At 48.5% G+C, this 10,417-nt stretch overlaps 1 protein-coding gene across 4 annotated transcripts in view; it reads left to right on the top strand.

Annotated features, from left to right (window-relative positions):
• The first annotated feature begins 563 nt into the window (after nucleotides 1-563).
• The window catches only part of Acox2 (acyl-CoA oxidase 2), a 34,125-nt gene continuing 24,271 nt past the window's right edge, over nucleotides 564-10,417 (top strand). The window contains exons 1-8 of one of the 4 annotated variants that reach the window (XM_028853830.2): nucleotides 564-662; nucleotides 2,987-3,233; nucleotides 3,837-3,999; nucleotides 4,194-4,345; nucleotides 4,658-4,765; nucleotides 6,467-6,586; nucleotides 6,995-7,110; nucleotides 7,670-7,842. In XM_028853830.2, the coding sequence (XP_028709663.1) occupies nucleotides 3,074-3,233; nucleotides 3,837-3,999; nucleotides 4,194-4,345; nucleotides 4,658-4,765; nucleotides 6,467-6,586; nucleotides 6,995-7,110; nucleotides 7,670-7,842 (992 nt within the window). In that variant the 5' untranslated portion in view covers nucleotides 564-662; nucleotides 2,987-3,073. Of the gene's footprint in view, nucleotides 663-688; nucleotides 1,666-1,952; nucleotides 2,231-2,662; nucleotides 2,700-2,986; nucleotides 3,234-3,836; nucleotides 4,000-4,193; nucleotides 4,346-4,657; nucleotides 4,766-6,466; nucleotides 6,587-6,994; nucleotides 7,111-7,669; nucleotides 7,843-10,417 lie in introns of those variants that run through there. The other 3 variants (XM_028853831.2, XM_037208657.1, XM_028853832.2) reach the window with 3 other exon arrangements.

Here is a 10,417-nt window from a genome sequence, read left to right as displayed (position 1 = left end):
ACCTGAGATTTGGCTCAAATTTCAGGTTGGTGATTTATTTATTGCACAACCTGGACATATGGCATTACCTAGTCTTCACTTAACACATGAAGATTCACCCTACCTTCTCTGGGAAAGGGTGGAGGGAAAAGAAGCTCTCAGTCTGCCTCACTCACTTGTGGAGATCTGGTTCTCCTCAGTACCCTACATAACATACTGCAGTACTCCTCAAATACTGAGCCAGGAGTCAGGGGTCAGGTGTACATCAGTGATGAGCATGATACAGACAAGGGCACATTTAGAGCAAAGCCATTCACTTCACAGAGCAGTCCTTTCCCAGAAGAATCACTGGGAAGCCTGCTCAGCTCATGTGACACTTACAGGCAAGTAGGGTCAACCAGGACTTTGTCCAGGATCTCCCTGTGGAAACACCACCAGGAAACATGGCTTTAGGTCCTAGCACCTCAAAAGGATCCCCAGCTCTGAGACGGGAGGCTGAATCTTTCCAAGAGCGCCTAGCACCTGACACAGTACACCCCACCTGCCCAGGAACATTGGCAGGAAAGAGCAGGGCAGTGCTCTGGCTGGGCCCTAAGGGAGGAGAAAGGGGTGGAGCCAACAGTCTGAAGATTGGGCCAGTCAGAGAGAAGCCAGTCCAGGCGACAGAGCTGCCCAGGACAGAGGTGAGTGAAGGAGAGTCCCAGGCTGCAAATGGAGAACTGACAGACCCTACCTAAGGTGCAGCAGGAGCCTAGACACCCTTAATGGCTTTGAGCGCTGCCCTTCTCCCGTCACTCTTATTTACAAGCACCTCCTAGAGGCAGCAAGTTTAAACTTTGGTAGGGGGAAGCTGGTAAGGGCAATAACAAAAAATGTAATGAGTAACTTGTCCAGCCTGTTAGACGGTTAGGGCAGAGAGAGGGTATCAGCAATGTAGGTAGGGGGCTTGGGCTGTTAAAGGAGGTGCAGGGAGCCTCACTGAGGTCTGATACCGAGGCAAGACAGGGGAAGCCATGGTGACATCTGAGGAAAGAGTGTCTAGGCAGAGGCAGGGCCCTGGCAAAGGCTGGCCATGGCAGGAGGCTGGAGAGCTGGGGAATAGCAAGGGTATCTGGCACAGAGGAAGCTAGAGGCAAGAAGAGGCAGCTAGGCAGCCTCACAGGAAGGCAAGCAGACAAAGGGCTCTTGTACATGCCAGGTCCCTGTCAGTACCCCACAGCGCCACTTCAGAAGCCTGCCTGGGCTGAGGCCTGACAAGGGTACCCTTTCCTCAGTCCTGTCCTCACTATGAAATGGCTAGGCCCTTACTGTATAGGCTCAGGAGAGGAAGGAAAGGAAAGCAGGTGACAGCCACACTCTGGGACAAGGGAGACACAATGCCATCTTCCTAGCACTCACTGCTTGCCCAGTCCTTACAGGAATGTTCTGTTGGGAGGGTTGCATTTCTGTAAGGTCTCCAGAGACTGGAACTCACTAGGAACACTGCAGAGCTGAGCCTTGGCCAGGGAGAACAGGGCAAAGATCAGGAAGAGAGGGGGGTTGGAGATAAGGTACAGAGCGGGCAGCCTAGCTGCAGGGAAGCACGTGGTCATGAAAGGACTCCTTTCTGCAACCGACTTCCTTCTGGACACTGAGGATCCACTTACAAACAAGAAAGGAAAACATGACCAGAGACACTGGGGCCAGGTGAGAGGTGAAGGTGGCTGAGTGATAGCCAAGGAGATGGCAAGGAACAGATGGAGTTCGGGTGCTCAACGAAGGTGAATGGATGAGTCTTGCTGTTGACTCACTGTGAGAGAATAGGGGTTTTGAGAAGGCCAAGGGTTTGGTTGAAGGAGGCAGGAGCCACCTTGGCTATAGGGAACTCCGGGGACACGGGGGAATACTTCACAGGAAGAGAGCAAACTCTCCCCCTCTGTCTTCTTTTTACAAGTGTCCCTTCTTCCTCCTCTTCCCTCCATCCTCTTCTTCTACAGTGACAGGAATTTAACCCAGGGCCTTGTATGTGCTAGGCAAGCACTCTCCTACTCTTCTATTACCATTTTGAGACACAGTGTCACTAAATTACCCAGACTGTCCTTGAATGTATTCTGTACTCCAGGTAGGTCTTGTGATCTTTGCCTCCCAAACAGATGGAATTACAGGCCTATGCCATCAGGCCCCACTGCACAGTACTCATTAGGTATCGCAGAAATGGAGATGAATGAAGTGAGTGGGACCACAGAGTCCCTGCACTGAGCCTCCCAGTAAGGTAATAATGAACAAGGTATATGCTTTGTGTCAGACCCCAGCCAGCTCTCAGCCAGCTCTAGTAGTAGCAGCTCACAAAACCTCTCTGGGACTGTTCTCTTCCACATGCCTCCCACTGACTCTTCATGAAAACTATCCCAGGTATTGCTATGACAAAAGCTATAGAGGGTGGAATAGGAGCTTTGTGGTCAAATCATCATGACCTTGGCTACTTCACACAGCAACCCAGGCTGCATTCACTCATGAACAATGTATGGACCACAGCCAGTAGCCATGAGAACAGGGTAGAAGTGCTGTGGGACGGTCTGTATGTCAAATTGCTCTGATTGGTCAATAAATAAAACACTGATTGGCCAGTGGCCAGGCAGGAAGTAGGTGGGACAAGCAGAGAGGAGAATTCTGGAAAGTGGAAGGCTGAGGCAGAGAGACACTGCAGCCGCCGCCATGACCAGCAGCATGTGAAGATGCCGGTAAGCCACCAGCCACGTGGCAAGGTATAGATTTATGGAAATGGATTAATTTAAGCTATAAGAACAGTTAGCAAGAAGCCTGCCACGGCCATACAGTTTGTATGCAATATAAGTCTCTGTGTTTTCTTGGTTGGGTCTGAGCGGCTGTGGGACTGGTGGGTGAGAGAGATTTGTCCTGACTGTGGGCAAGGCAGGAAAACTCTAGCTACATAGAAGTGTGATGTCATTCGGGTAATTAAGACAGGCTCTGACTGACCCAAGCCCTGGGCAATGCCTTTTGCATGCAGGTTCTTGGCTCCTCCCAGTGCTCAGAGCAGACCCTCAAGGCAGCCAGGCCAGAAGTGTTTCTCTCTCAGACACCAGGCAGATCCAAGATGGGTAGCCCAGTGCACCGAGTATCACTGGGAGACACCTGGAGCAGGCAAGTTCACCCTGACATAGACAGCGAAAGGTGTCTACCATCCTTCAGTGTGGAGCGGCTCACCAACATCCTTGATGGAGGCGTCCACAACACTGTGCTAAGGAGGAAAGTTGGTAAGCAGAGGCAGGAGGCCAAGAGTTGACTTTGAACCTGTATGTTTGTTTGTTTTTTTTTTTCTAGAATAGTCCTTTAATTCTGTACGCCTCCTTTAACTAATGGTCATTGTTGTTGCTTGCTTACTCTTTTGAGACAGAGACACTTATAGCCCAGGCTGGCCTCAAACCACTACATAGCCAATGATGATCTAGAACTTTCTGCCTCTACCTCCCAAATGCTAGGCTGCTGTGCCTGGTTTCTATGGTTCTGGGGAACTGGTGCTATGGATCAAAGCCAGAACTTTATTCATTCTGGGCAGTCATTCTACCAACTGAGTTCCATCTATAAGCCTAGTCCCTCCTTCAAGTAACAAGATGGTCCTTGACACCAGACACCTGGGCAACAGAATATCCACATGCTGGTCCTGGTTCCACCAGAGCATAGCTTTGCATGAGCGGTCAGAGCACATTTCTCTCCTCAGGGGTCTCAATGGTTTCATTTGTTAAATGACAGTGACAACTGACCTCCTTCCAAAATCCATGAGGCAAGCGGGTGGGAAAATTTGAAGGTATCAGGAACCTTCTCCAAGCCACCAAAGTCCTCTGTTCTCTCTGCTGCAGAAAGCATCGTCCAAGGTGACCCAGTGTTCAACCTGAAGGACCATTACTTCATGACTCAGGATGAGCAATACGAGGCTGCAGTTCAAAAAAGATTCCACCTTGAGATGCTAGCCCGGCGTCTGGGCTGGTCAGAAGGCAGTCCTGAACGCAGTTATGCTGACAGGTGCTCATTGGGGCAGCCCCACCAGAGAGGCTTGCCTGCAACCCCTGGGCCCATGAGACATCTCCCTCAGCAAAGGACGACTTACTGGAAGATTAGCATGCCAGATGCCCCTTCCCTCCTGTGCCCTACCCAGGTTGAACATTTATGGACCCATCTTCCAGAGGCTACTCATCTATAACTTCTCTCCCCCACAGGGTACTTTCTGGATATGCCAACTTAAGCTTACATGGCATTGCCATGAATGCTCTAAGAAGCCTGGGCTCAGATGAGCAGATTGCCAAATGGGGCCAACTCGGCAAAAATTTCCAAATCATCACAACATATGCCCAGACAGAACTGGGACATGGTGAGCCAGAGCTACTGCATAAGTGTTCAGACTACACAACTCCAGGGGACCTATTCATAGCTCATAAATATGCATACTAATTTGGAAACGTCCCAGCAGATGGCAATCACAGGTCTTGAGGAAGGAATGCCTTTTTCTAATGTGTATACATACATTGTATGAGCTACCAGAGGGGCAGGTTATTCCTCTTGGAAGTGTTAGCATGCATTCCTATGTCCTCACACAGCCCATAGATAAAGGGAGAGAGGGCTGCAAGTGCATCCAGGAGCTCACCTTGGCTCAAACAGTCTAATTCTCCTCCTTGATCCCAAGGGACATACCTGAGGGGCCTGGAGACCGAAGCTACCTATGATGCAGCCACCCAGGAGTTTGTGATACACAGCCCTACAATGACTGCCACCAAGTGGTGGCCTGGGGACTGTGAGTATCTTCCTTCCTATTTCCCTTTCTCTCCACAATGAAGACTAAGCTGGAGCTGAATAGCACTAACTTTGATGTCCAACAGACATCAGGTTGATTTTCTGTTCTAGGCTGATCACCTAGAAATCAATTGAAATAGGTAGGATGTAAGAACTTCCTTAGTAAGTGGCAGGAAGGTCTCAAAGGAGCTTTGAGTAGATAAGGAAATGCTCCCATCCTGTGGGTGATAAGGGCCAAGAACATACCACATATGCACTGCCCTGACACAACACATGTGTGATGCACACAACACACACACTACCCCACAGAGAGATATGCAAGCATAAAACACACATAAACACATACTGCCCCCTACAGTCACAGATACACACAACATGCATTGCCTCACAACACAAACTTTGTCCCTACAGACATGTATGCACTGCCCATACATAGACAACATGTAGATGTAAACATACACATACTGCCCCCCCCAGACACACATGTGAGAAGAATCCTGTGGCAAGTCTGGCTCATCTCACTCTGGCCCCTGTAGGAGGCCAGTTACCTTCATTTCAAGGTATTGTATATCTGTTCTCAAGCAGACACACCTGTGCATATACACATCACACATACCCCAATGTGTATGTACATAACACTGATACCCACATGTAGGTACACAGCATACACTACCACCATACAGACACACCTGTACATGTATATAACACACAGACACTATCTTTATCAATACATGTACACAAAAATATGCACACTACCCCATCACAGACACTCATGCATGTATAGAACACATATGCTGTCCCTCTAGACACACTTATGTACATATAACAATACTCATACATACACACCACCTAGTCTTATCCTAAGAGCTTCCCACAATATCATGTTTTAGCCCCTCAAGTTAACAATAAGCTTGCCACCTACCAAAACACATGCCCTGAAACTAGTTAGTGACTAAACATCCTCCCTGCCCCTGCCACTTCAATACTCAGACAAGCTCCAACCACATAGATACCAGGTGGCAGCCACACTAATGTCACTGAGCTCCAAGGCAGGGTCCTACCAAAGGCCCCTTTGAGAAATCATTTCTCAGGACTCTACTGCAGCACTTGAAGACCCAGTGAGAGAATGTCTGGTATGGACATTGAACAAATAAATTATTTGAATTCAACAAAAGCAGGGCAGGTGGCAGAATGGGGAAAGCAAGGCAGGAAAGAAGAGAGGGTGGGGGGACAAAGACAATTGAGTGATCAATATCAAGTTTTCAGGGCAAAGAAACCCATCTTTAAGATCAGGCTGATGTGGTTTAAATTCCAGCTCTCCCCCTCCAGGCCAGTGACCTCCAGTGTGTCACTCTGTACAGAGCCTCAGCTTCCCTATCTGGAAAATAAGACTCCCCTTACCTGCCCTGCAAGAACCAGGAAACCTCAGTCAAGAGCTGGGCTCTTGCTAGGTCTTGATAAGGGATGGCTGTGCTCATCATGGGGCTGACAGCAGAGCGCCTTAGCTGTTGTGGTAGAGTACAACTATTCCTTACAAGTTTGCTCACTTCAAACTCCTTTGCCAAGTCACTGTTTCACTGTAGCTAGATTTTATGTGTGTGGCAATTCCTTCTGTCATCAGTGACTTTCCCAAGCCCAGGAGGCAGGGGTAAGACATGGCACATAGGGCTTCCTGTGATGGGCCTCTCCTATTTCTGTCTAGTGGGACGGTCAGTCACGCATGCTATAGTCCTTGCCCAGTTGATCTGCTCAGGAGCCCAGCATGGCATGCATGCCTTCATTGTGCCCATCCGGAGCCTACAGGACCACACCCCACTGCCAGGTAAGCCCTGCTGCTTCCTCAAGGACCCCTCCTATAAGATGGTCCCACCAACTTGCCCAGTCCTGAATCCCCAAAAGATGTGCAGAAGAAGCTGGGGCACGTCTCTCTTCACCAGAAGAAATCCAGTTGACAGAGCTGGTAGAGCTGGCTGTTTGACTGGCAAAAGACTTAGCATCTGTCTGACTTCAGCTTGCTTACCTGCCTCCTGAATATCACGGTGTGTGTGTGTATACCTGTGTGTACACCTGTGTGTGCCTATGTATGTCTGTGTACCTGTGTATATGCCTGTGTGTGTCCCTGTGTATACCTGTGTGTGTGTGCGTCTGTGTGTGTGAATGCTTGTGTCTGTGTGTCTGGCATACTATATGCACTCAACTGACAGGCGTTCTCATCTCTACCCAATTCTAGGAATCACAGTTGGGGACATAGGGCCCAAGATGGGCTTGGAACACATAGACAATGGCTTCCTGCGACTGAACCACGTGAGGGTTCCCAGAGAGAACATGCTGAACCGCTTTGCAGAGGTTAGGTGCTGGGAAGACTATAAACCCAGACTGCCTAGGGAAGGGGCTTTCCCTTTATGTACTTGCCACAGGCTCTGATTTGCCTCAGCAAAGCTGAGTTTGGACCACAAGCCTCCTTACCCCCAAAAGAGGCTCAGGGGTCCCACAAATAAGGAAAAAACCCAGCTTAGGAGCATAATGGTGTTGGGAAAATCTTGTCACTTTAAGTCTCAGACTCCCCATGTGTAAATACTTAGCACATGGTTTTCATGAGGTACAGTGGTAAGGCAATCCCCAGAAAGGGGAGGAGCTGAGGGTGAACATATTGCTTTCTACAATCAGTTACAGAACAGATATGACCCAGGTTTGCTGGCAGAAGTCCCCTTCTAGCCAGGCTTTACCTCTTTGGTGTAAAAGGTGGGGGTTTCTAGGGTATCTCATGCAAGCATTTAGTGGTCATGCTGCACAAGGGATCTGCTTTACACGAGCAAAAGTGGGTTGCCTGCAGGGATGGAGGCTCCTGGAAGAGCAGCCTGGGGAGCCTTGGCTCCAACCCAGTACCTGTCTCTGTTGCACACAGGTCTTGCCAGATGGTACCTACCGGAGGCTCGGGCCAGCACAGAGCAATTATCTGGCCATGTTGGTGACCCGGGTGGGGCTGTTGTTAAAAGGAATCCTACCTTACCTCCAGAAGTCTTGTGTCATTGCTGTGCGCTACTCAGTCATTCGCCACCAGTCCCATATTCGGCCTAGGTAAGGAGTAACCCAAAGGCTGACCCTGACAGAAATGGCTGACACTCAGCCCCACAGTGTCTGCACTGACATCACCTCTGCCAGAGCCATGGTGTTGGAGCAGATCACACACTTGCACATGCACACACATGCATGCAGTTCAGATGGGGTCTTTGGCTCTCTCTACTCCAACACCAGACTGTCTGACGTAACCTGTTAGTCTCTTATCAGTGTGTGGTCCTATCAGACTCTCCGTGACCATGTCTTCCACGCTGCACCATCTGCTGTGACTCAGGCTGTTTGCTGAGTTCCAGTTTGTCCTACATGGCTTTGACTAGCTAGTGAGTTTGTGTCTGCCAATTGTCGAGGCTGGTTGGTTGTTGTCAAGTTGCATCTGATAAAAGCCAACTGCCTTAGGCTGCATGTGGCTAAACTCGTGCTCCTTGGCTCAAACTCAGTGCCTAGCTGTGAGAAGGCTAAGTCTAGACCTTTCTTTTCATTACATCTGTTGCATCTGGCTCTCGTTCCCTCCATTCTATGACACAGAATGGCAAGGGCTGCTATATGACATCTAAAAGTATATGTGCATATTTCCAGAAAGACTCCACTAGTTACATTTAAATTCAGGGAAACAGTCTTTTGGGATAGGTCCCAATTGGACATAACTCTCAAGATGCAGCAAACTACAGTGAGAACAGGAAGCAGGAGCAGAGCATGTCACAGCCTTAGGGTCTGTGGCGCTGAGGAGAGTTTTCATCTCAGCATGACTGATTGGTCCTGGACTTGAGGAGGCCCTCCTGGGTCTATGTTCTCCCTGTGCATAGTGAAGTCAGGAGGACTGAGCTTGAGAACATGCAGCCCTGGGGCCGGGTGTTCTTTCATGCAATGGGCCCTCGCCTGCACTGAGGATTAGATGCCAGGCAGACCTGGACATCATGCACTTCTTTCTCCTTTAGCGTCCATGTCTGCAAAATAGAGGTAACGGGCAGTTTCAGGGTGGTGATAAGGGTGAAATATGGAAAAAGTACAGAGCTTAAATCTCAGTTGCCTGTGGTGGTATTGTGTATTCTAATAAATTTATCTGGGGTCAGAGAACAGACAGCCACTAGATACAAAGGCTAGAAAATGGTGGCACTCACACCTTTAATCCTAGCATTCCAGAGATAGAAATCCCTCTGGATCTCTGTGAGTTCAAGGCCACATTGGAAATAGCCAAGCATGGTGACACGCCTTTAATCCCAGAAAGCCAGCCTTTAATCCCAGGGAGTGGTGGTAGAAAGCAGGAAGATATATAAGGCGTGAGGACGAGAAACTAGAAGCATTTGGCTGGTTAGGCATTTGGCTGGTTAAGCATGTGGCTGGTTAAGCTTCAGGCTTTCGAGCAGCAATTCAGCTGAAAGCCATTGGGATGAGGACTCAGAAGCCTCCAGTCTAAGGAAACAGGACCAGCTGAGGAAATGGCAAGGTGAGATAGCTGTGGCCAGTTCTGTCTCTCTGATCTACCAGCATGGACCCCAATAACTCGCCTCAGGTTTGATTTTATTAATAAGAACTTTTAAGATTCCTGCAACACCTGGCGCCCAACGTTCGTGTTACGAATTCATGAAAAAGCTGTTTGCCTGTGGCCTTGTGAGCCCCGGCTCAGGCCCAAGCTACACTCAGCCGGTTGTGGTGGCGCATGCAGGTAGGATTTGCTGAAGGAGACAGAGGCAGGAGGATCCCGAGTTTGAGCCCGCCTAGGAGGCTTGGGAGAAGCATTGGCCTGGACTGAGCCACGAACAGTGGTGGGACCATGGAAGCAGTGGCTACTGCTCCACGTTGCCAGCTCCTTCTCATCATGTTGGTGACTACGGTGATGCTGCTACCTGGGACGAAGGGTTTACTGCTGCTGGTTCAGAGAAGAATTGCCAGGACCATCGTGTTACAAGAAAGCATCGGCAAAGGTCAGTTTGGAAAAGTTTGGCAAGACAAATGGTGGGGAGAAATTGTTGTGAAGATTTTCTGTTCTAGGGAAGAATGTTTATGGTTCCGAGAGACAGACATTTATCAGACTGTGATTGCTCCAAACCACAGAGGAGGCAAAAAAAAAAAAAAAAAAAAAAAAAAAAATCTGCAGGAAACCATGACCATGCCTAACAGTGACTTTGAAATCTTCAAAAGGATGACAGGATCCTACAATGATGATTCCACATGGACTATGATAAAGCCATTAAGCTGATTAACACCATGGAAAAATCGACTTTGGACTACAAACTGGTCAGGACAATTTCGAGAGGACTAGCTGAGATGATACAGCCTGACAGACTACTCGAACAAGGACTTGAAACAAGCCCTGAACTTTCCTTTTATGCAGAGAATGGACAAATGATACAGAACTTGACGATTAACCCAAAAATTTTCTTTTCAAGATTCCCTAAAGATATCTTCACCCCTAGAAAGCAAAAAGAAAAAGAGAATATAGATATGAGATAGATCATTGAATCTACTCTGAGAAAAAAGATAAAAAGAGAATATAGATATGAGATAGATCATCGAATCTACTCTGAGAAAAAAGATAAAGAAATAATAGGATAAATAGGTAGATCATTGAATCTAC

This window comes from Peromyscus leucopus, chromosome 9 (genome assembly GCF_004664715.2).
Source record: "Peromyscus leucopus breed LL Stock chromosome 9, UCI_PerLeu_2.1, whole genome shotgun sequence".
In the NCBI taxonomy this organism is placed as follows: Eukaryota; Metazoa; Chordata; class Mammalia; order Rodentia; family Cricetidae; genus Peromyscus; species Peromyscus leucopus.
The sequence above is the reverse complement of the archived record's forward strand: the minus strand, read 5'-3'. Positions and strand labels throughout refer to the sequence as shown.